At 56.6% G+C, this 25,332-nt stretch overlaps 1 protein-coding gene across 2 annotated transcripts in view; it reads left to right on the top strand.

Moving 5' to 3' along the window:
* GFPT1 (glutamine--fructose-6-phosphate transaminase 1) overlaps positions 1 to 7,957 on the top strand; it is a 30,833-nt gene extending 22,876 nt beyond the window's left edge. For both annotated transcript variants that reach the window (XM_068174468.1, XM_068174467.1), the window contains 5 exons: positions 1,968 to 2,082; positions 2,712 to 2,839; positions 5,652 to 5,819; positions 6,978 to 7,139; positions 7,683 to 7,957. In XM_068174468.1, coding sequence (XP_068030569.1) covers positions 1,968 to 2,082; positions 2,712 to 2,839; positions 5,652 to 5,819; positions 6,978 to 7,139; positions 7,683 to 7,727 — 618 coding nt within the window. In that variant the 3' untranslated portion in view covers positions 7,728 to 7,957. The remainder of the gene's footprint in view (positions 1 to 1,967; positions 2,083 to 2,711; positions 2,840 to 5,651; positions 5,820 to 6,977; positions 7,140 to 7,682) is intronic.
* The last annotated feature ends 17,375 nt before the right edge of the window (positions 7,958 to 25,332 follow it).

Genomic DNA, 25,332 nt, shown 5'->3' with positions numbered 1-25,332 from the left:
CAGAGCCACTCCAGCCTCCAGGTGGAAGTTTGTCTGCTCCTTGCTTCGGAAGGGACAGAAACTCTCCACACCTTGCTCTGAGCTCTGCAGCACTTCTGTGCCAGGCTGGCCCCGAGCCCTTTTGTCTTGGAAGGAGCTCAGAGGCCAAACTGCAGCTGCTGCTTTGGTGTCCCTCAGGTGTCCCTCAGGTGTCCCTCAGGTGTCCCTGTGACCATTCCTGCCCTGGTGTGACCCCTCCTGTCACCTGCCCCTGCAGGGATTCCCCCCAAAGGCAGGGACAGCTCCTGCAGGCAGGGGAGAGCCTGTTCTTAAAGAAGGGAGGTGGGAAATCGCAGCTGCCTTCGTGCTCCCTGAGTGTGGCCCCAGAAACGCCCAGCTGGTTGGGATGGGTGGTGGTGGGCTCCCAGCAGACACCTGCAGCCAGAGCCCTGCTGCCGCCGGTGCGCTCAGGAGTCACTTGCAGTGAGGCAGGACACGGAACAGGGCTTGGCACTCAGCAGGGAATACAGAATGTAAAATCGTGGAGCGTGGGGACATCACCTCGTGCCTCCTTGAGACCTGCCCAGGCTCAACCGGGAGCCAAAGCTGCCACTCTGAGAGCCCGGCTGGGCTGAGGATTCCCGCAGCTGCTGGGTGCCCCAGTGCCTTTCCCTGTGCCTCAGTGACATTCCCTGTGCCTCAGTGATATTCCCTGTGCCCCAGTGCCGTTCCCTGTGCCTCGGTGCCGTTCCCTGTGCCCCCAGTGCCGTTCCCTGTGCCCCAGTGCCGTTCCCTGTGCCCCAGTGCCATTCCCTGTGCCCCAGTGCCGTTCCCTGTGCCCCCAGTGCCGTTCCCTGTGCCCCAGTGCCATTCCCTGTGCCTCGGTGCCATTCCCTGTGCCCAAGTGCCGTTCCCTGTGCCCCCAGTGCCATTCCCTGTGCCCAAGTGCCGTTCCCTGTGCCTCGGTGCCATTCCCTGTGCCCCCAGTGCCGTTCCCTGTGCCCCCAGTGACATTCCCTGTGCCCAAGTGCCGTTCCCTGTGCCCCCAGTGCCGTTCCCTGTGCCCCCAGTGACATTCCCTGTGCCCCCAGTGCCATTCCCTGTGCCCCCAGTGCCGTTCCCTGTGCCCCCAGTGCCGTTCCCTGTGCCCCCAGTGACATTCCCTGTGCCCCCAGTGCCATTCCCTGTGCCCCCAGTGCCGTTCCCTGTGCCTCAGTGCCATTCCCTGTGCCTCAGTGCCGTTCCCTGTGCCCCCAGTGCCGTTCCCTGTGCCTCAGTGCCATTCCCTGTGCCCCAGTGCCATTCCCTGTGCCCCAGTGCCGTTCCCTGTGCCCCAGTGCCATTCCCTGTGCCTCAGTGACGTTCCCTGTGCCCCAGTGCCGTTCCCTGTGCCTCAGTGACGTTCCCTGTGCCCCAGTGCCGTTCCCTGTGCCCCAGTGCCATTCCCTGTGCCTCAGTGCCGTTCCCTGTGCCCCCAGTGCCATTCCCTGTGCCTCAGTGACGTTCCCTGTGCCCCAGTGCCATTCCCTGTGCCCCCAGTGCCGTTCCCTGTGCCTCAGTGCCATTCCCTGTGCCCCAGTGCCATTCCCTGTGCCTCAGTGCCGTTCCCTGTGCCCCCAGTGCCATTCCCTGTGCCCCAGTGCCATTCCCTGTGCCCCCAGTGCCGTTCCCTGTGCCTCAGTGCCATTCCCTGTGCCCCAGTGCCATTCCCTGTGCCCCAGTGCCATTCCCTGTGCCTCAGTGCCGTTCCCTGTGCCCCCAGTGCCATTCCCTGTGCCCCAGTGCCATTCCCTGTGCCCCCAGTGACGTTCCCTGTGCCTCAGTGACATTCCCTGTGCCCCCAGTGCCGTTCCCTGTGCCCCCAGTGCCGTTCCCTGTGCCCCCAGTGCCATTCCCTGTGCCCCCAGTGACGTTCCCTGCGCCTCAGTGCCATTCCCTGTGCCCCAGTGCCATTCCCTGTGCCTCAGTGACGTTCCCTGTGCCCCCAGGCCTACACCAGCCAGTTCGTGTCCCTGGTGATGTTTGCCCTGATGATGTGTGACGACAGGATCTCCATGCAGGAGCGGCGCAAGGAGATCATGAGGGGGCTGAAGGGGCTGCCAGGTAGGACCTGGGGCAGGGGGAGCCTAGTTGGGCTGAGCCTGGGCAGGGGGAGCCCAGCAGAGCTGAGCCTGGGCAGGGGGAGCCCAGCTGGGCTGGACCTGGGCAGGGGGAGCCTAGCAGAGCTGAGCCTGGGCAGGGGGAGCCCAGCTGGGCTGAGCCTGGGCAGGGAGAGCCCAGCTGGGCTGAGCCTGGGCAGGGAGAGCCCAGCAGAGCTGAGCCTGGGCAGGGAGAGCCCAGCTGGGCTGGACCTGGGCAGGGGGAGCCCAGCAGAGCTGAGCCTGGGCAGGGAGAGCCCAGCAGAGCTGAGCCTGGGCAGGGGGAGCCCAGCAGAGCTGAGCCTGGGCAGGGGGAGCCCAGCAGAGCTGAGCCTGGGCAGGGGGAGCCCAGCTGGGCTGAGCCTGGGCAGGGAGAGCCCAGCTGGGCTGAGCCTGGGCAGGGGGAGCCTAGCAGAGCTGAGCCTGGGCAGGGGGAGCCTAGCAGAGCTGAGCCTGGGCAGGGGGAGCCCAGCTGGGCTGGACCTGCAGGGAGGGTGGCAGAGTGTCACAGCTCCTTGTAGCCACGCGCTCGGGTGTCTCCAGGCCAGCACGCTGGGCCAGTAAAGCTGAGCCCTGGGCTTCTCCTCCCCGCAGACCTGATCAAGGAAGTGCTGAGCATGGACGACGAGATCCAGAAGCTGGCCACCGAGCTGTACCACCAGAAGTCCGTGCTCATCATGGGACGTGGCTACCACTACGCCACGTGTCTGGAGGGAGCCTTGGTGAGGCTGCTGCGCTGGAGGCTGGCTCTGGCACAGCCGCTGAAACAGCTGCAGCCGCTGCAAACAGCTGCAGCCGCTGCAACCGCTGCAGCCGCTGCAACCACTGCTGCAGCCACTGCAACAGCTGCAAACAGCTGCAGCCGCTGCAACCGCTGCAACCACTGCTGCAGCCGCTGCAACAGCTGCAAACAGCTGCAGCCACTGCAACTGCTGCAACCGCTGCAGCTGCTGCCGCCAGGGCGCTGCAAGTGCAGCCCTGGCTCTGCAGCGCTGGGCGGCGCGGGTGGGACGGCAGCCGGGGCTGCCCGGCAGGGCCTGCGACGTGGAGCTGGGATCCAGGGGCCCTCCCAGCCCAAACTGTCCACGCCTGCAAATGCCCAAAGTGACAAATGACACACTTAAAATGTAGGTAATTGCAAATACCCCAAATTACAGATTTCAAATTTAGGTAATTATAAATACCTACAATTACAAATTTAAAATTTATGTAATTACAAGTACCTAAAATGACAAATTACAGATTTAAAATTTAGGTAATTATGAATGCCTACAATGACAAATTTAAAATTTAGGTAGTCACAATTACCTAAATTTACAAATACCTCAAATGACAAATTTAAAATTTAGGTAATTACAATTACCTAAATTTACAAATACCTAAAATGACAAATTTAAAATGTAGGTAATCACAATTACCTAAATTTACAAATACCTCAAATGACAAATTTAAAATTTAGGTAATTACAATTACCTACAATTACAAATGCCTAAAATGACAAATTACAAATTTAAAATGTAGGTAATTACAAACACCTACAATTACAAATTTCAAATGTAGGTAATTACAAATACCCACAATCACAAATTTCAAATGTAGGTAATTACAAATACCCACAATTACAAATTTAAAATGTAGGTAATTACAAATACCCACAATTACAAATTTAAAATGTGGGTAGTTACAAATACCCACAATTACAAATTTAAAATGTAGGTAATTACAAATACCCACAATTACAAATTTAAAGTGAGGGTAATTACAAATACCCACAATTACAAATTTAAAATGAGGGTAATTACAGATACCCACAATCACAAATTTAAAATGTGGGTAATTACAAACACCCACAATTACAAATTTAAAATGTAGGTAATTACAAATACCCACAATTACAAATTTCAAATGTAGGTTAATACAAATGGCTAAAATGACAAATTACAGATTTAAAATTTAAACACCCACAATTACAATCTCAGATGTACGGTTTAGGTAATGACAATCACCTAAATGTGCAGATACCCCACCGCCCGGGCTGCAGGGCGCTGGCAGGGTGCGCGTTCCACGCTCAGCCTGGGAATGCGTTACTGGACACCCTGCAGCCTAAGGAAATGCAAAACTGCCTGCGCTCTCACAGCCACGAGCTGCACTCTTGACATGTGAGGCCATTCCTGTCCTTCCCATTGCTGTCCCCAGTGCCATGCAAACGCGTCCTCTTTTACGTTTTAGATTATTTTATTTTTATATTATATTATGTATTATATTTATATTTTTATTTTAAAATTTTATTTTATATATGATTTCATTTTATTTTTTATTTGTATCTTTAATTTTTATTTAATATTTCTATATAATTTTTATTTTATTATTTAATTTTTATTTAATTTTTAATTTTTATCTTATTTTATTTTTCCTTTATTTTGTTTTAATTTTGTTTTGTTTTATTTTTCTTTATTTTTAAATTTTAATTATATTTTTATTTTTATTTTTATTTTTATTTTATTTTTTTATTTTTTACTGTTTTAATTTAGATTTCTTTATTTTATGTTAGTTTGTTAGTTTAGTTTAGTTTATGTTATTTTATTTTAGTTTATTTTATGTTTTTTATGTTATTTTATGTTAGTTTATGTTAGTTTATGTTACTTTATGTTAGTTTATTTTATGTTATTTTGTGTTAGTATATGTTAGTTTATGTTACTTTATGTTAGTTTATTTTATGTTATTTTATGTTATATTATTTTATTTTAGTTTATTTTATGTTTTTTATGTTAGTTTCTGTTAGTTTCTGTTAGTTTCTGTTGTGTTATGTTATTTTCCGTTATTTTCCGTTATTTTCCGTTAGTTTCTGTTAGTTTCTGGTAGTTTCTGTTAGTTTCTGTTACGTTAGTTTCTGTTATTTTCTGTTAGTTTCTGTTAGTTTATTTTATGTTATGTTATTTTCTGTTATTTTCTGTTATGTTATTTTCTGTTAGTTTCTGGTAGTTTCTGTTATTTTCTATTATGTTATTTTCTGTTGTGTTCTGTTATTTTCCATTAGTTTCTGTTATTTTCCGTTAGTTTCTGTTATTTTCTGTTATTTTCTATTATGTTATTTTCTGTTATGTTCTGTTATTTTCCGTTAGTTTCTGTTATTTTCTGTTATTTTCTATTATGTTATTTTCTGTTGTGTTCTGTTATTTTCCATTAGTTTCTGTTATTTTCCGTCAGTTTCTGTTATTTTCTGTTATTTTCTATTATGTTATTTTCTGTTATGTTCTGTTATTTTCCGTTAGTTTCTGTTATTTTCTGTTATTTTCTATTATGTTATTTTCTGTTATTTTCTGCTGTGTTCTGTTATTTTCCATTAGTTTCTGTTATTTTCCGTCCGTTTCTGTTCGTTTATTGTGGTTCATTGGGCTGCAGACAGCCCAGCCCAGGGCGCTGCCTGGCTCTGGCGCTGTGGCCTGCTCTGCGCCTCGGAGCAGGGCCGGAGCTGAGCTCTCCGGAGCGCGGGAGCTCTCCGGGGCGGAGCGTGACCAGTTCTTTCCCCCGCAGAAAATCAAGGAGATCACCTACATGCACTCGGAGGGGATCCTGGCGGGCGAGCTGAAGCACGGGCCCCTGGCGCTGGTGGACAAGCTGATGCCCGTGATCATGATCATCATGAGAGACCACACCTACGCCAAGTGCCAGAACGCGCTGCAGCAGGTCATCGCCCGGCAGGTGAGCAGAGGGCAGCTGCGTCTCACCCGACGCGTGATCCCAGCTGGAGCCCGCAGCGCTGCGCGCATGGAACTGCTGCTGCTGCGGGCAGCGCTGCGCGCACGGAGCTGCTGCTGCTGCTGCTGGCAGCGCTGCATGCACGGAGCTGCTGCTGCTGCTGACAGCGCTGCAGGCACGGAGCTGCTGCTGCTGCTGACAGCGCTGCAGGCACGGAGCTGCTGCTGCTGCTGCTGGCAGTGCTGTGTGCATGGAGCTGCTGCTGCTGCTGCAGACAGCGCTGCATGCACGGAGCTGCTGCTGCTGGCAGCGATGCACGGAGCTGCTGCTGCTGCTGGCAGTGCTGTGTGCATGGAGCTGCTGCTGCTGCTGGCAGCGATGCACGGAGCTGCTGCTGCTGCTGGCAGTGCTGTGTGCATGGAGCTGCTGCTGCTGCTGGCAGCACTGCACGGAGCTGCTGCTGCTGCTGCTGGCAGCGATGCACAGAGCTGCTGCTGCTGCTGACAGCGCTGTGCGCACGGAGCTGCTGCTGCTGCTGCTGGCAGCGATGCACAGAGCTGCTGCTGCTGCTGGCGGCGCTGCAGGCACAGAGCTGCTGCTGCTGACGGCGCTGCGCGCACGGAGCTGCTGCTGCTGCTGACAGCTCTGTGTGCATGGAGCTGCTGCTGCTGCTGGCAGCACTGCACGGAGCTGCTGCTGCTGCTGCTGCTGGCAGTGCTGTGTGCATGGAGCTGCTGCTGCTGCTGGCAGCACTGCACGGAGCTGCTGCTGCTGCTGGCAGTGCTGCGTGCACGGAGCTGCTGCTGCTGCTGGCAGTGCTGCACACACGGAGCTGCTGCTGCTGCAGACAGCGCTGCACGCACGCAGCTGCTGCTGCTGCTGGTGGCTCTGCATGCACGGAGCTGCTGCGGGCAGGAGAGCTGTTCCCAGACTCCCAGACTGTTCACCTGGGTCTCTCTGAGTCCCGGGGGCGTTTCAGCAGCAGCTCTTGCAGCAATTGCAGCAGCCTGGCATGGTCTGTTTAAGCCTTCAATGCCCCCCAGGGGATGTGAAGCTGTTTGGCTCTAAATTAAGGAATAGGTTTTGCCACTGGCACTCTGCACAGGGGCGAGGGAAGAACCTTCCAGAAGTGCTTTCCTTCAGCCTTCCCCTGTGTTGCAGGGCCGGCCTGTGGTGATCTGTGACAAGGAGGACATCGAGACCATAAAGAACAACAAAAGAACAATCAAAGTTCCCCACTCCGTGGACTGCCTGCAGGGGATCCTGAGCGTGATCCCCCTCCAGCTGCTGGCCTTCCACCTGGCCGTGCTCAGGGGCTACGATGTGAGTACAGCATTCCCCCCTGCCCCTGGGTGCTGCTGGGGCTGCTGCAAGCCTGGGGGCTTCTCCGTGCCACTGCTTGAGCTGCTGCGGTGCCCAGGGCCACTGGTGGCCACTGGTGGCCAGTGCAGGACTGGAGGAAGCCCAGCTGGTGTGGCTGTGGTGTGGAAGGAGCAGCCAGGCTCTGGAGGGCTGCTAGGGAGCTGAAGGGAAGGTGAAGTCCCCAGAAGGGTGCTTGGCAAACAGTTTGGTGTTGGCTGCTTGATCCTAATGCAGACACTGGCCCCTGCCTGTTCTCAGTGACCACCTGAGCGCTGGAACAGCCCGGACTAAAGTTCTGCTTAGTTCTGACCCAGGAGTTTAACAGCCGGGGTTCTGGACTTTTTTTTTTTTTCCTGCACTGACAGGCCTAAATGAAGGTGAGGATGTGTTGGATTGTTTTCAGTTGGAAGGCAGAACAGACGTTCCACAGGTTACAAAGTTGTACGCAAACCAGCAAAGTGTGTAAATACTCACGAGCCTGTTCTTTCTCCTCCCTCTCTGCAGGTTGATTTTCCAAGAAATCTGGCCAAGTCCGTAACTGTAGAGTGAAAGATCATCTGAATCATAGGGGCAAAGGGGAATTAAATGAAAGACTTTTTTTTGGTACCAAAATAACTCGATTTTAAAGCCCCCTAGGTAAACCTTATTTTGGTAAATCGTTGTTTGTGTATAAGATCACCATAATTCCATTACATTAGTGATTGTCCAATCGATTCCACGTGCTACGTCAATAGCTCTGGGGTTTTTCTGATCAGTAGACTTCCATGAAAGATGTTAAATGGTTTTCCTTAAAGATTGCTGAGTCTTCTAGCTGAGGGGCTGCTCTGAGCCGATGCCACTGTCTCTTACCCGGCGTGGCTCATTCCGGTCGCTGTGGGAAGGCTCTGAAGGGATTCTCAGTGCCCTGTGGTGCTCACAGAACACACCACTGGAACAAGAGCTGGCACTGGAGCTTGGGCAGGAATTTACCAGTGAAGGAAACTGCAGGCAAGCCTTTGGGGTGAATTCCTGGCCCAGGTGCAGGAGGGAATCCAGCTGAGCTGCCACAGCCTGCCTGCTCCTGGGCACCTGGTGCTGCTCCAGAAGGGTTTCATCCATGCCAGATCCAGAGCAAGTGACAATCTCCTAGCCGCGGTGGCCACGGGACCCCAGCAGGGCCAGTGGGACCCAGCCTGGCAGGGCTGGGGGCAGAGGGGTGCCAGGGCTGGCTCTGAGCTGCTGCTGCTGCTGCTGCTTGGGGCTGTTAAAACAAGGGGAGCTTTTCCTGTGCTGAGGATTTCCCCTGGGACTGAGGGGCACTGAGAGCACTCCTGGGTGTGACACAGCTGAGGGACCCAGCTCTGTGACACACCTGAAGGGGATAACAAGGCTCCATGAACACAAAGGAAATAACCTTGGAAAATTACCTTGGTAATAAAGGAATTACATAAAGAAATTACCCTGGTAATGTTCCTGTAACCAGCTTGAAGGGAATCAAAAATGACACAGAAAATACACCTTCGGGACTCAAAACCTGACTTCTTCAGAGTCATCAGAGGGCAGTTATTTTGTATTTCCTAAGGTGGAAAGGTGAATTTCCTCCCGTCTCGCTGGGATTTGAATTAGCTTTACACGGGCACCATGGTAGAACCATGCCACAAGGTGTGAAATGGTGCTGGTGACTATTCCAGGTGATTTACTGCCCCTGGGAAATGGCTTTAGCAAATGCAGTGCTTGGGGAGCGGGTGCCCAGTGCCCTGCCAGCCCCAGTTCCCCTGGCACGGGCTATTCCCAAAGACTCTGTGGCAATTCTGCTTCCTGCAAACCTTTCCCTTCAGGCCAGTGCCCGCTCAAGGCTCAGTCTCGTGATGAGAGTGAAATGCTGCGTGCCTGGAAAAGCTTCTCAAAGCCAGTGCATGTGTTTATTAACCTGTCTCATCTGTTAATTTATGCACACATCGTGCTGCCAGTGTCTGTTTAAGAGCAAAGCAGTAAATGCTGCATTTTAGTGCAGGAAATGCTGCATTTTAGTTCAGCAAAAGCTGTGTGTGAGGCGCTGCCCTGGCACAGCTGTGCCTAAACATCACCTCTAGCCCTCCCTGCTTCACTGGAGGAGGAGAATTGAGGACAAAGCAAGGCGTGTGCAATGCTCACAGGTAGGAGACAGCTGCTCCTCCTCCTCCTCCTCCTCCTCCTCAGCTCGCCTCAGAACCCCTGCAGGGCTGTGCAGCCCCTGCTCCCCCTGGCCCAGGGATGTGCAGGGCCCATCCTCTGCTCTCCGAGCAGGATCTCTGGTGGAACAGCCCCACGAGGGGATCGTTTCGGGCCCTTTTTCTCCCCCTGCAGCCAGCGCTGCTTCGAGCCTGCCTTGCAGAGAGCAGGGGGGCACCCACCCCTGGGAACAAGCTCAGCGCGTTAGTGCAGGCTGCCCCAGCTTGGGGAAAGCTGTGTGCAAAGAGGACCAAAGAACTGAGTTGGGAGTGTCCAGCGGGAGGTGCTGAGCCACACACATCCCTGTTCCCTGAGCTGGAGGCACTGGTGGGGCAGGGGACAGGCAGTGCCCCCCTCCTCCTGCCTGGGGGTCCAGCTCTGCTGCCAAAACCCAGGGCTCGCAGCTCCGGCAGGGAGGCTGGTGGATGCTGCAGGCTCAGCCTCCAGGGATGCTCTGGAGCACACCTGTGTGAGGAATTTCCCTGCTGAGCGTGGCAGGGAGCCTGTTGGCATCTCCTTGTTGTTGTTGTTGAAGTGGGAATGTACAAAGGACTCTCTCTAGCTTTCCTTACCTCATTCTGTCCCCGTGTTGCATTTCGATGAACAGATGATGCTTCTCTTTTCCTTAGAAAACTTTTAGGATGTCTCGTGGTATTTATTAACAGCCAGTCAGACTTCTGCTCTCCCAAATGAATGTTTTGCTTACTGAGCCGGTGAAATTCTCTCCTTCCTCACTGAGGTGTTGAAAAATTCAGTAGCCCCGTCTCTAAAATTGAGCCACAGGTAAATACAAGCCAAGGCCTTTGCCACCTGGACTAGCAGCTCCCACTCCTGCCCACCGTGGTCACAGGTTGTTTCGGTGGGAGTAGCTCTGTTCCTCACCTGCAGAGGCTCAGAGGGAAGCCCTGAGGTCTTGGGGGGTTTTAATTCCCAGAGAGCAGAGAGCTCCCAGCTCGGCACACGTTCCTGCCCAGCAGTTCTCACGCAGTTTCCACACACGTGCAGATTAAGCTGCACATGGGACTTGCTGCAGCCAGGAAGGCTTTTATCCCCCCCGGCTCTGCTGCAGAAGGGCTGTGGGCAGTTTTGTCCCACATGTGCCATAGTCAGCACTCTGTGCAGAGCCCATCAGTGCCTGGGGGTGTCCCTGGGCACGGCATCTCCCGGGGGAACACCCTGCTGCCCAAAAAGCTGCCTGGACACCCCGTGGTGGGCCAGGCTCAACCCCCCGTGCTGAGAGAGCCCAAACACCACCCAGAGCCTTTCCCAGCCACGTGGGATGAGCAGAACCCTGAGTCTGAGCCTTAAGCCCAGCCCAGACACCGAGGTCTGGCTGAGCTGCAGAGTGAAGCCTCTGGAGGCACAAATCAAGCCCGCACCAGCGCAGAATTGGGCCTGTCCCCTCCCTGGCCGTGCCCAGGAGTCCTCGATGCCACAAGCAGGTGCCTGCTGGCCGTGTTGCACGGAGGGAGGGACTGAAATTAAGGAGCTTAAGTAGCACGTCAGTGTTTAGCTGTGGCTTATTTTAGATCCTACCTGAATGTACCAAACTTGCCTCAAAGCATGGAGTCCCTCCTCTTCAGCAGAACAGGAAGAAGAAGAAACAGAAGTATTTGGGTTGGGGGAAAAAAAAGAAAAAAAGAAGGAAAGAAAACTTATTTGCCTTCAATTCAGTTTCTGTAAATAGACATTTGAGTGGCAAAGCCACGTTTCCTGCCCTGTAGATTCTCTGTGCTGTACATATCCAGCTGGCGTGGGCTGTGGGGACCAGACTGTACCGTGCTTGTCGTGTGCTGTTTGCAGGAGATGTCTCACTTTTGTCTGTAGCGTTCCTCATTTGGGTTTTGTCTCTTTGCTTACTTTTTTTGTATCTCACCCTTTGAATAAATTCAAGTGCCCTACGTTAACCAAACAGAATTACTGGTCTTTAGTTAAATCCATTAAGAGCAGAGGCAGCCCCTGGGGAAGTTAAGGGCTGGGTGTACAAAGCAGAAAACCTCAGGGTTAAACTCGCCCCTCTCCTGCCCAGCGAGGCTGTTCTAGGCCAGAGGTTCAGCATTTCATTTCTCATATTTCACCTGCCCTAAAAAAAAAAACCCTAACTGGGATTTTTTCCACTCTAGAAGAAAGTCTGTGAGATCCCCCTAAGGCAGAACTGGTTCTGTGCGTTCTGTGCCTTAATTCTTACTGAATTATTATTTAATTATCACCGAGACAGCTGCAGCCAGCACAGCCCATCCATGGCCCCTGCTCAGTGAGTGTCACCCACATTCCACAACTCCGGGAAGCTTCTGGAAGCTCCTGGAGGAGCCCTGTGTGGGTGAGGCTGGGCTGGCACCACGAGGGTCAGGCCAGAGCAGGGCTGGGGGCTAAAACACACCTGGGTGCCTTTGGCCAGGGTGACAGAGCCCTGGAATTCCAGCCCTGGAATTCCACCTCTGGAATTCACACCTGGAATTCCAGCCCTGGACTTCCACCTCTGGAATTCACATCTAGAATTCCACCTCTGGAATTCACACCTGGAATTCCAGCCCTGGACTTCCACCTCTGGAATTCACATCTAGAATTCCATCCCTGGAATTCACCCCTGGAATTCCAGCCCTGGACTTCCACCTCTGGAATTCCAGCCCTGGAATTCACATCTGGACTTCCACCTCTGGAATTCACCTCTGGAATTCCAGCCCCGGAATTCCCAGGGGTTCATTTCCCCGGGACCGTGTCCCCCCGGAGCAGCACCCCATGCAGCTGCATTCCCGGCCGCAGGAGCAGCTGTTCCTAGGCTGCCTGTCCCTTTTGCAGGTGGATCGCATCGCTGCCTCCAGAGACTGAGCCCGGCCCTGCCCCGGAGCGGCTGCGGCGCCCGCGGGGCTCCAGGAGAGAACAGGAGCCGGGGGTGAGCGGGGCAGCCGGGCCCTGCCCGGGGACACCAGCCCGGGTGACACCGGCCAGGGGTGACACTGGGCAGGGGTGACACCGGCCAGGGGTGACACCGGCCGGGGGTGACACTGGTCAGGGGTGACACCGGCCAGGGGTGACACTGGTCAGGGGTGACACTGGTCAGGGGTGACACTGGGCAGGGGTGACACCGGCCAGGGGTGACACCGGCCGGGGGTGACACTGGGCAGGGGTGACACCGGCCAGGGGTGACACCGGCCGGGGGTGACACCGGCCAGGGGTGACACTGGCCAGGGGTGACACTGGTCGGGGGTGACACTGGGCAGGGGTGACACTGGCCAGGGGTGACACTGGTCAGGGGTGACACTGGGCAGGGGTGACACCGGCCAGGGGTGACACCGGCCGGGGGTGACACCGGCCAGGGGTGACACTGGCCAGGGGTGACACTGGTCAGGGGTGACACCGGCCAGGGGTGACACTGGTCAGGGGTGACACTGGGCAGGGGTGACACCGGCCAGGGGGTGACACTGGGCAGGGGTGACACCGGCCGGGGGTGACACCGGCCAGGGGTGACACCGGCCAGGGGGTGACACCGGTCAGGGGTGACACCAGCCAGGGGGTGACACCATCCCAATGGTGACATTGGCACTGAGGTGACACCATCCCAAGGGTGGCAGTACCCCAAGGGTGGCACTATCCTAAGAGTGGCACTATCCCAGGGGTGACACTATCCCCAGGGTGGCACTAACCCCAGGGTGACACTATCCCCAGGGTGGCACTAACCCCAGGGTGACACTATCCCCAGGGTGACACTCTTCCCAGTAGTGGCACTATCCCCAGGGTGGCACTCTCCCCTGGGTGACACTATCCCAGGGGTGGCACTATCCCCTGGGTGACACTATCCCAGGGGTGGCACTATCCCCTGGGTGACACTATCCCAGGGGTGGCACTATCCTAAGGGTGACACTATCCTAAGGGTGACACTATCCCCAGGGTGGCACTATCCCAGGGGTGGCACTATCCTAAAAGTGACACTCTCCCCATGGTGACACTCTCCCCTGGGTGGCACTCTCCCCAGGGTGGCACTATCCTAAAGGTGGCACTCTCCCCAGGGTGGCACTCTCCCTGGGGTGACACTCTCCCCATGGTGACACTCTCCCCATGGTGACACTCTCCCCATGGTGGCACTCTCCCCTGGCTGACACTCTCCCCATGGTGACACTATCCCCAGGGTGGCACTCTCCCCATGGTGACACTCTCCCCATGGTGACACTCTCCCCTGGGTGGCACTCTCCCCATGGTGACATTCTCCCCATGGTGACACTCTCCCCATGGTGACACTCTCCCCAGGGTGGCACTCTCCCCATGGTGACACTATCCCCAGGGTGGCACTCTCCCCTGTGTGGCACTCTCCCCTGGGTGACACTCTCCCCAGGGTGGCACTCTCCCCATGGTGACACTCTCCCCTGGCTGACACTCTCCCCATGGTGACACTCTCCCCAGGGTGGCACTCTCCCCAGGGTGACACTCTCCCCTGGGTGACATTATCCCCATGGTGACACTCTCCCCAGGGTGGCACTCTCCCCATGGTGACACTCTCCCCAGGGTGGCACTCTCCCCATGGTGACACTCTCCCCATGGTGACACTCTCCCCTGGCTGACACTCTCCCCTGGGTGACACTCTCCCCAGGGTGGCACTCTCCCCTGGGTGACACTCTCCCCATGGTGACACTCTCCCCATGGTGACACTCTCCCCTGGGTGACAGCACCCCTGAGTGACACTCTCCCCTGTGTGGCACTCTCCCCTGGGTGACACTCTCCCCTGGGTGACACTCTCCCCAGGGTGACACTCTCCCCATGGTGGCACTCTCCCCAGGCTGACACTCTCCCCTGGGTGACATTCTCCCCAGGGTGACACTCTCCCCCGGGTGGCACTCTCCCCAGGGTGGCACTCTCCCCAGGGTGGCACTCTCCCCTGGGTGACACTCTCCCCATGGTGACACTCTCCCCTGGCTGACAGCACCCCTGGGTGACACTCTCCCCAGGGTGGCACTCTCCCCAGAGTGGCACTCTCCCCATGGTGACAGCACCCCTGGGTGACACTCTCCCCATGGTGGCACTCTCCCCTGGCTGACACTCCCCAGGGTGGCACTCTCCCCATGGTGACACTCTCCCCATGGTGACACTCTCCCCTGGGTGACATTCTCCCCATGGTGACACTCTCCCCAGGGTGGCACTCTCCCCATGGTGACACTCTCCCCAGGGTGGCACTCTCCCCATGGTGACACTTTCCCCATGGTGACACTCTCCCCTGGCTGACACTCTCCCCTGGGTGACACTCTCCCCAGGGTGGCACTCTCCCCTGGGTGACACTCTCCCCATGGTGACACTCTCCCCATGGTGACACTCTCCCCTGGGTGACAGCACCCCTGAGTGACACTCTCCCCATGGTGGCACTCTCCCCATGGTGACACTCTCCCCATGGTGGCACTCTCCCCTGGCTGACAGCACCCCTGAGTGACACTCTCCCCAGGGTGGCACTATCCTAAGGGTGACACTCTCCCCATGGTGACACTCTCCCCTGGGTGACACTCTCCCCAGGGTGGCACTCTCCCCCGGGTGACACTCTCCCCAGGGTGGCACTCTCCCCATGGTGACACTCTCCCCAGGGTGGCACTCTCCCCAGGGTGGCACTCTCCCCATGGTGACACTCTCCCCATGGTGACACTCTCCCCAGGGTGGCACTCTCCCCATGGTGACACTCTCCCCTGGCTGACAGCACCCCTGGGTGACACTCTCCCCAGGGTGGCACTCTCCCCTGGCTGACACTCTCCCCTGTGTGGCACTCTCCCCTGGGTGACACTCTCCCCTGGGTGACACTCTCCCCAGGGTGACACTCTCCCCTGGGTGACACTCTCCCCAGGGTGGCACTCTCCCCATGGTGACACTCTCCCCTGGGTGGCACTCTCCCCATGGTGACACTCTCCCCCGGGTGGCACTCTCCCCAGGGTGGCACTCTCCCCAGGGTGGCACTCTCCCCTGGGTGACACTCTCCCCATGGTGACACTCTCCCCTGGCTGACAGCACCCCTGGGTGACACTCTCCCCAGGGTGGCACTCTCCCCAGAGTGGCACTCTCCCCATGGTGACAGCACCCCTGGGTGACACTCTCCCCATGGTGGCACTCTCCCCTGGCTGACACTCCCCAGGGTGGCACTCTCCCCATGGTGACACTCTCCCCATGGTGACACTCTCCCCTGGCTGACACTCCCCAGGGTGACACTCTCCCCAGGGTGACACTCTCCCCATGGTGACACTCTCCCCTGGCTGACACTCCCCAGGGTGGCACTCTCCCCATGGTGACACTCTCCCCATGGTGACACTCTCCCCTGGGTGGCACTCTCCCCATGGTGACACTCTCCCCTGGGTGACAGCACCCCTGGGTGACACTCTCCCCATGGTGGCACTCTCCCCTGGGTGACACTCTCCCCAGGGTGACACTCTCCCCTGGCTGACACTCCCCAGGGTGGCACTCTCCCCTGGCTGACACTCTCCCCATGGTGACACTCTCCCCATGGTGACACTCTCCCCATGGTGACACTCTCCCCTGGCTGACAGCACCCCTGGGTGACACTCTCCCCAGGGTGGCACTCTCCCCTGGCTGACACTCTCCCCAGGGTGGCACTCTCCCCAGGGTGACACTCTCCCCATGGTGGCACTCTCCCCTGGCTGACACTCTCCCCATGGTGGCACTCTCCCCATGGTGACACTCTCCCCTGGCTGACAGCACCCCTGGGTGACACTCTCCCCAGGGTGGCACTCTCCCCAGAGTGGCACTCTCCCCATGGTGACAGCACCCCTGGGTGACACTCTCCCCATGGTGGCACTCTCCCCTGGCTGACACTCCCCAGGGTGGCACTCTCCCCAGGGTGACACTCTCCCCCGGGTGGCACTCTCCCCAGGGTGGCACTCTCCCCAGGGTGGCACTCTCCCCTGGGTGACACTCTCCCCATGGTGACACTCTCCCCTGGCTGACAGCACCCCTGGGTGACACTCTCCCCAGGGTGGCACTCTCCCCAGAGTGGCACTCTCCCCATGGTGACAGCACCCCTGGGTGACACTCTCCCCATGGTGGCACTCTCCCCTGGCTGACACTCCCCAGGGTGGCACTCTCCCCATGGTGACACTCTCCCCATGGTGACACTCTCCCCTGGGTGACATTCTCCCCATGGTGACACTCTCCCCAGGGTGGCACTCTCCCCATGGTGACACTCTCCCCAGGGTGGCACTCTCCCCATGGTGACACTTTCCCCATGGTGACACTCTCCCCTGGCTGACACTCTCCCCTGGGTGACACTCTCCCCAGGGTGGCACTCTCCCCTGGGTGACACTCTCCCCATGGTGACACTCTCCCCATGGTGACACTCTCCCCTGGGTGACAGCACCCCTGAGTGACACTCTCCCCATGGTGGCACTCTCCCCATGGTGACACTCTCCCCATGGTGGCACTCTCCCCTGGCTGACAGCACCCCTGAGTGACACTCTCCCCAGGGTGGCACTATCCTAAGGGTGACACTCTCCCCATGGTGACACTCTCCCCTGGGTGACACTCTCCCCAGGGTGGCACTCTCCCCCGGGTGACACTCTCCCCAGGGTGGCACTCTCCCCATGGTGACACTCTCCCCAGGGTGGCACTCTCCCCAGGGTGGCACTCTCCCCATGGTGACACTCTCCCCATGGTGACACTCTCCCCAGGGTGGCACTCTCCCCATGGTGACACTCTCCCCTGGCTGACAGCACCCCTGGGTGACACTCTCCCCAGGGTGGCACTCTCCCCTGGCTGACACTCTCCCCTGTGTGGCACTCTCCCCTGGGTGACACTCTCCCCTGGGTGACACTCTCCCCAGGGTGACACTCTCCCCTGGGTGACACTCTCCCCAGGGTGGCACTCTCCCCATGGTGACACTCTCCCCTGGGTGGCACTCTCCCCATGGTGACACTCTCCCCCGGGTGGCACTCTCCCCAGGGTGGCACTCTCCCCAGGGTGGCACTCTCCCCTGGGTGACACTCTCCCCATGGTGACACTCTCCCCTGGCTGACAGCACCCCTGGGTGACACTCTCCCCAGGGTGGCACTCTCCCCAGAGTGGCACTCTCCCCATGGTGACAGCACCCCTGGGTGACACTCTCCCCATGGTGGCACTCTCCCCTGGCTGACACTCCCCAGGGTGGCACTCTCCCCATGGTGACACTCTCCCCATGGTGACACTCTCCCCTGGCTGACACTCCCCAGGGTGACACTCTCCCCAGGGTGACACTCTCCCCATGGTGACACTCTCCCCTGGCTGACACTCCCCAGGGTGGCACTCTCCCCATGGTGACACTCTCCCCATGGTGACACTCTCCCCTGGGTGGCACTCTCCCCATGGTGACACTCTCCCCTGGGTGACAGCACCCCTGGGTGACACTCTCCCCATGGTGGCACTCTCCCCTGGGTGACACTCTCCCCAGGGTGACACTCTCCCCTGGCTGACACTCCCCAGGGTGGCACTCTCCCCTGGCTGACACTCTCCCCATGGTGACACTCTCCCCATGGTGACACTCTCCCCATGGTGACACTCTCCCCTGGCTGACAGCACCCCTGGGTGACACTCTCCCCAGGGTGGCACTCTCCCCTGGCTGACACTCTCCCCAGGGTGGCACTCTCCCCAGGGTGACACTCTCCCCATGGTGGCACTCTCCCCTGGCTGACACTCTCCCCATGGTGGCACTCTCCCCATGGTGACACTCTCCCCTGGCTGACAGCACCCCTGGGTGACACTCTCCCCAGGGTGGCACTCTCCCCAGAGTGGCACTCTCCCCATGGTGACAGCACCCCTGGGTGACACTCTCCCCATGGTGGCACTCTCCCCTGGCTGACACTCCCCAGGGTGGCACTCTCCCCATGGTGACACTCTCCCCATGGTGACACTCTCCCCTGGGTGGCACTCTCCCCATGGTGACACTCTCCCCTGGGTGACAGCACCCCTGGGTGACACTCTCCCCATGGTGGCACTCTCCCCTGGGTGACACTCTCCCCAGGGTGACACTCTCCCCTGGCTGACACTCCCCAGGGTGGCACTCTCCCCTGGCTGACACTCTCCCCATGGTGACACTCTCCCCATGGTGACACTCTCCCCTGGCTGACAGCACCCCTGGGTGACACTCTCCCCAGGGTGGCACTCTCCCCTGGCTGACACTCTCCCCAGGGTGGCACTCTCCCCAGGGTGGCACTCTCCCCATGGTGGCACTCTCCCCTGGCTGACACTCTCCCCATGGTGACACTCTCCCCATGGTGGCACTCTCCCCTGGGTGGCACTCTCCCCATGGTGACACTCTCCCCTGGCTGACAGCACCCCTGGGTGACACTCTCCCCAGGGTGGCACTCTCCCCATGGTGACACTCTCCCCAGGGTGGCACTCTCCCCTGGGTGACACTCTCCCCTGGGTGACACTCTCCCCATGGTGGCACTCTCCCTATGGTGACACTCTCCCCAGGGTGACAGCACCCCTGGGTGACACTCTCCCCATGGTGACACTCTCCCCTGGCTGACAGCACCCCTGGGTGACACTCTCCCCCGGGTGACACTCTCCCCTGGGTGACACTCTCCCCTGGCTGACACTCTCCCCATGGTGACACTCTCCCCTGGGTGACACTCTCCCCTGGCTGACACTCTCCCCATGGTGGCACTCTCCCCATGGTGACACTCTCCCCAGGGTGACAGCACCCCTGGCTCAGCCCAGTGCCCCCCCGAGCCCTCAGTCTCTGCCCCCGGCCCCTTAACTGTGAGCGCAGAGCCCTGACCGGAGCCCAGAGCCACCCCCGAGGAGGTGACACAAATGGGGAGGTGACACCCCCAGAGGTCACTGCTCGCTGCTTGTGTTTGCACTGGGGTTCTCGTCTTGTCTGTGGGTTTTAAACAATAAAAGTCTGCAGAGGTGATCTTGGTTCTCAGAGCCGTTCCCGAAGGGGTTTTGCTCCAGGAATGCCAGTTTGTCTCTGCTTGGATGGCTCCTTCCCTCCCCGGGGACAAAGTTCCCCTCCGTGCTTTGTCTCCAGAGCCTGGCCGGACAGTCCTGCACTGCCTTCAACACCCAGGCGTGGGGCCAGGGACACTTAATCAATAAATGGGGTCACAAACACCCCGGCCCTCACGAAAGCCGCTCTCAGGCTTCTCCTGCAGCTGCAAAGGAGCAAGCAGGGGTTTGTGCCCAGTCTGGACGAGGAGCTGCTGTCACCGGAGGGCTCGGAGCCCTGGGACACATCCCAGCTCTGCCAGCAGCTCCCTCTCTCACCCTTGGCAGCTTATTTGCCTCCACATCCTTCTTTAATGGAAAACCAGACTCAGTTTATTCTGCAAGGGGATTATTTTTGCTGGATTAGGTCAGGCTGGGGGAGCAGCCTGGACCAAGGCTCCCCGACCCCTCCCCAGACAGGGACAGGCAGAGGCAGACAAGTGAGGATGACTTCAGAATTTTCCTTCCGAGCTGGCCCGCTTGAAAAACCCAACAGGGAAGTGTCTGATGCTACTGCTCCAGCGTTCCTGCTGTCAGCAGCTGGAGACCTCTGCAGTGCCCATGGCAGGGCTGTGGCACAGCCTGGGATCACGCCCAGCATCACACGCCCCAGACACTCCCCCTGCCCCCCAAAAACATGAATAGCTGCCAGACACTCCCCCTGCCCCCCAAAAACATGAATAGCTGCCAACCTGACCCCAGAGCGGGAGCCCCCGAGGTGTGTCCTGTGGGACCAGCTCTGGCAGCCCACGGGAGCTGCCCCTGCAGCCCAGGCTGCCTCAGACGCTGCTAAAAATGCCCCCGTTCGTTCCAGGGCTGCTTTTCCACGGCTGCTGCTGCTGTGGCTGCAGGAGCAGGGAGGGGAGGGCATTCCCAGCTCTTTCATCCTTGCATCCTTTGTTTAAGGTGTTTAGGGGGGCTCACAAGTGCCCACGCCTGGGAATCAACCCCAGCCTCTGCAATGGACAGAAATGTTCATTCTGTCTGACCCCAGGCACTGCAGAGCCCAAAAATCTCATTTTCCTGGAGGACTTTTCCCAGCTTTTCCTTCAAAGAGCTCCAGGTTTGTCCCCTCAGGTCACAGCCATGGCCAGCTGGGCTATTCCATGGGAATACTCCATTCCAAGCTGGGCTATTCAATCCATGGGAATTTTCCATTCCAAGCTGGGCTATTCCATGGGAATGCTGCTGCTCACACTTCACATCTCACATTTCACAGGCTGAAGGAATGCAGACATTCCCAAGGCTTTTCCTTTCCCAGAGACTTTCCAGCGAGTAAGAAGAACCTGGGGAGAAGATCCCAGCAGCCCTGGAGAGCCCACCCTGAGCACAGGGGCCGCAGGGGAGCAGCACCCAGCATCTTCTGGGCGCCTCTCAGCCCCAGAGGAGGTGCCAGGGAGGGTTTGAGCCGGGGATGGAAGTGGAATTTAGCAATCCCCAGCTTTCCTTGCGAGGAGGAGTCACCTCGTGGCCCAGCTCAGTTTGCCACCCCCTGTGGTATTTTTGCACGCTGTGGTTTCTCCATCCCCGTTAACCCCCCCAGCTCTGGAAAAGGCCCCAGGATTTAATGTCTGTGGAGAAATGCAGAATTCCTGCTCAGGCTGCAGCTCTGGGCACATCCGGCACGGGCCAGGATGTCCCCTGGGTGGAGGGGACACGTCCTCCTCGCCGTGGGGGACACCTGCACCGACCCTGGGGCAGGAGGAAACGTTTCCCCTCGTGCTCTGCACCTTCCCAAGATGTTTTTCCTTCCCACATTACCAGGAAGGACCCTCCAAAAAATTTTAACTATTAAAAAATACGTAAATAATCTAAAAAGTTCTGGCAGTGTGCTACAGACTTTCAGCCACTGTCTGCATCCAGGATGATTTATTTTACAGCTCCTGTTATTTTTTTTACAAGTGATTTTATAGCTCTTTCTGAAATGAAAAGATGCATTACCCAGAGAGAGGATGCTCTGTCTGGGTCCCCCTGGCACTTCCATCAGCCCCACACAAACCCTTATCTCTGACTCAGATGTGGGGCTTTCTCTGCCAAATTTAGGGAGAAAAAAGCAATTTCTTTCCCTGCCAGAAGCTTGGTTATTCCTGGTGGTGGCTGTGTCCCATTAAAGGTGCCTGAGCCAGATTGTGTGAAATCCATTCTGGGAGGAATGGACACTTCAGGCTCTGTCACGCCCAAAAAAAAATCAGCTTTTGTGTCAGGAGTGCCCTGGGCTTTGGGAGGAAAACCACCAAGTGTGAGTTCCCCAGCACAAGGAAAAACCAGCTGGTGAAAATTTGTGCAAAGCACTTTGTGCCCAGGATTTGCTTCAGCTCAGCAAGGAACGGCTCAGAGCCCACGAGAGATTTGTGTAGGTCTTTAATTAATAATAACATCAAGGCCAGCAATCAAGAGTAATGACTGGATTTAACAAAGGACACATGCAACACACAGAGGGGGTGAGACATCACTGCACAGCACAAATCCAACCCCAGCACGGCCCCGCTCGGCTCCCCTGCACCCAAACGAGGCAACCTGCCCAAATGGCACCCCAAAACCTGCCCCAGCCCCCAGAGCCAGCCGTGCCCCTCCCCAGAATCAGCAGGGACAGAAGGTGCCTCCACACCAGGGAGCAGAGAGGGGATCCAGGTGGCCACAGAGCGAGCACTCGGTAACGCCGGGCAAGGAAAATGAAATGAAATAAAATAAAATAAAATAAAATAAAATAAAATAAAATAAAGGAAAGCTGAACCTGACCCTTTGTCAGAGGCTCAGCCCTTGGGGCTGCCAGGCCCTGCCAGAGCTGTGAAGGAAGGGGAGAAAAGGCATTTCCCAGCTGCTTTGGGGTGAGCATTTCAGCCAGGGCTGGCCAAGGCCACAGACACAGGGTACAGAGGTGCTCCAGCTCGTTCGACCTCGTTTACATGGCATTAATTGTCTGGGGGAGCTGGCTGGAGTCCAGGACCAAGGTTTCACTCCCAGCCTTCCACAAAGTCCCTAAATTCATCTTTAGGGTCCAGCACAAAGGCAGTGTGGCTTTTAAAGGCGCCTGAGGGACTTTTGGAAGCCCTTTCTGCAGCCGGATTTAGGCTGGTCCTAAACCACAGAGCCCCAGGACGGGTTGGGTTGGGAGGGACCTAAAATCCCCCCCAGTGCCACCCCTGCCACGGAGGGACACTGTTCTGTGTCCCAGGCTGCTCCAACCTGGCCCTGGGGACACTCCCAGGGGTCCAGGGGCAGCCCCAGCTGCTCTGGGAATCCCAGCCCAGCCCTGCCCACGCTCCCACGGGAGAATTCCTTCCTGAATCCAAACCAGGTGCAGAAGTCACCCCCAGACGTGCTCTGATTTTTGTGGGACCGTCAGGAAGGGCCACCAAGCCCATCCTCTTGGGTTGTGGGTTTTTTCAGCCAGATCCACGTGCAAAAACCCTTTGGGTGGCTGTGGAGCCTGGAGCTGCAGCGCCCCAGTTAATGCCATGTAAAACAGGTGCTCGTCACTACAGGAAATATCTGTACATTTATATAAAAAAAACAAAACAAAACAAAAAAAAAGCAATACAACCATAAAGAAAAAAAAAATACAACAAGCACAGCTTGATACGATAACATGCCATGAAATGTCATTGGCTTTATAATAATTTACTACAACTTGAAAAATGTTCTTTTATCCACAAGGGATAGGAAATGCTTCCATCTAACATATGGTAAGCATGCAGCAACAATATGTACAACAAAAAATTTGGAGTTTGTTTTTTATTCTTGAAATGGATGATTACAAGGGGAGCATTTGAAAAATTCTGATTTTGTCCTAGCCTGATTTAGGCTTTATTTTGCTCCTTTAAATCTGCAGGGTTTGGGTTTTTTTCCCTTACTTTGGGGAGAATTTCTATGTACATCTGCAAAAATGGCTTTTACATTTTCCCCCAGCAGGAGGTTTTTTGGTTAATTAACCAATTAACCAACTTATTGCCTAATGGACACCTAAAAAATAAAATTCTCAAAGCTGTCTTGTGGAAAATCAATCTCCTTCCCAAACATTTCAGAGATGCCGAGGATCTGCTGGGGACGTGGATCCTGTGTTACACTATCCCAGTTTCACACCTTCCATGGTGGAAACAAACCCAACCAAACCAAACCAGACCAAACCGGACCAAACCAGACCAAACCAGACCAAATCCAACCAAACCCAACCAAACCAAATCCAACCAAACCAGACCAAATCCAACCAAACCAGACCAAACCAAACCAGACCAAATCCAACCAAACCCAACCAGAACAAACCAAACCAGACCAAATCCAACCAAACCAGACCAAATCCAACCAAACCCAACCAGAACAAACCAAACCAAACCAGACCAAATCCAACCAAACCAGACCAAACTGAACCAAACCAGACCAAACCCAACCAGACTAAATCCAACTAGACCAAATCCAACCAAATCAAAAAAAATCCAACCAAACCAAACCCAACCAAACCAACCAAACCTCACCAAACCAAACCAAACCAAACCAACCAAACCAAACGAGACCCAACCAAAGCCAGGAGCTCTTTGCCTGACCACATCCCGTCCATCCATGCTCCCCCATCCCAAGTGGGGGGTCCAAGCGTCCCCTGCCCCCCGTGTGCTCCTGTGGGAGCAGCCGTGGCTGTAACTGGTGCAACTGGGATGGGGGAGCAGCACAGGGGTTTGCTGGGGGCAGGGACTGCTCCGTGCTGCCTGCAGACAGAACAGGGGATCCGAGGGCCTGGGGAGCTCAGCCTGGGCCTGGGGAGCTCAGTCTGGGCTTGGGGAACTCAGTCTGGGCTTGGGGAGCTAAGTCTCAGCCTGGGGAGCTCAGCCTGGGCTTGGGGAGCTCAGCCTGGGCTTGGGGAACTCAGTCTGGGCTTGGGGAGGTCAGTCTCAGCCTGGGGAGCTCAGCCTGGGCTTGGGGAGCTCAGTCTGGGCTTGGGGAGCTCAGCCCGGGCTTGGGGAGCTCAGCCTGGGCTTGGGGAGGTCAGTCTGGGCTTGGGGAGGTCAGTCTCAGCCTGGGGAGCTCAGTCTGGGCTTGGGGAGGTCAGTCTCAGCCTGGGGAGCTCAGTCTCAGCCTGGGGAGCTCAGCCTGGGCTTGGGGAGCTCAGTCTCAGCCTGGGGAGCTCAGCCTGGGCTTGGGGAGCTCAGCCTGGGCTTGGGGAGCTCAGTCTGGGCTTGGGGAGCTCAGTCCGGGCTTGGGGAGCTCAGTCTGGGCTTGGGGAGCTCAGTCTGGGCTTGGGGAGCTCAGTCTCAGCCTGGGGAGCTCAGCCTCAGCCTGGGGAGCTCAGTCTGGGCTTGGGGAGCTCAGTCTCAGCCTGGGGAGCTCAGTCTCAGCCTGGGGAGCTCAGTCTCAGCCTGGGGAGCTCAGTCTCAGCCTGGGGAGCTCAGTCTCAGCCTGGCTTCAGGCCCAGCTCCTCCGGAGCCACGGGCTTGTCTCACCAAGAGCTGAGCCTGGCCTAGCAGAGGGAGGGAGGGAGGGACCCAACGCCTCGTGCCAGGGGTTCCCTGCTGTCCTTGCCCAAAGGGGCCAGGGCAGGTCTCCACTCAGTCTCTTTCCTCCATTCCCTTTCCTCCTTGAGAGGTTTTTTTCCTTTTTCCCCACCTTGTTTTGCTAGAAAAGCTAGAACCGGTGTTTCCCAAAGCAGCACGTGGCGAAGCATTTCTTTAATCTGGTAAAAATCAATGAGATGAGAACCCTTTGCTGTTGGCAGGACTGCAGCTACAAAGGTGGTTTTCTCTCCTGTGAGAGAGCTTCGTGAGAACTGGAGGGGCTCTGGGGGCTGAGGGCTCTCCCCTGGCCCTGGCCCTGGGCTGCAGGCAGCTCTCGGGGTGGCTGCAGGACCCAGGAGATGCTCTGGGGAGTGCGGGGGGGCCCCCAAGGTGAGGAGGAAGCAGGAGAAATGCAGCCAGTGCATTTCTTGGCAGACTGATCCCCATCTGGGCTGTCCCAGGGGGGCTTGCCTCAGTCAGTACTGCTAACAGGAGTGAGTGATGCTGCTGAGAGCCGAGAAGAGTGAGTAAGC

Source organism: Anomalospiza imberbis, chromosome 28 (genome assembly GCF_031753505.1).
Source record: "Anomalospiza imberbis isolate Cuckoo-Finch-1a 21T00152 chromosome 28, ASM3175350v1, whole genome shotgun sequence".
Lineage (NCBI taxonomy): Eukaryota > Metazoa > Chordata > Aves > Passeriformes > Viduidae > Anomalospiza > Anomalospiza imberbis.
This window is presented reverse-complemented; position numbering and strand designations above follow the sequence as displayed.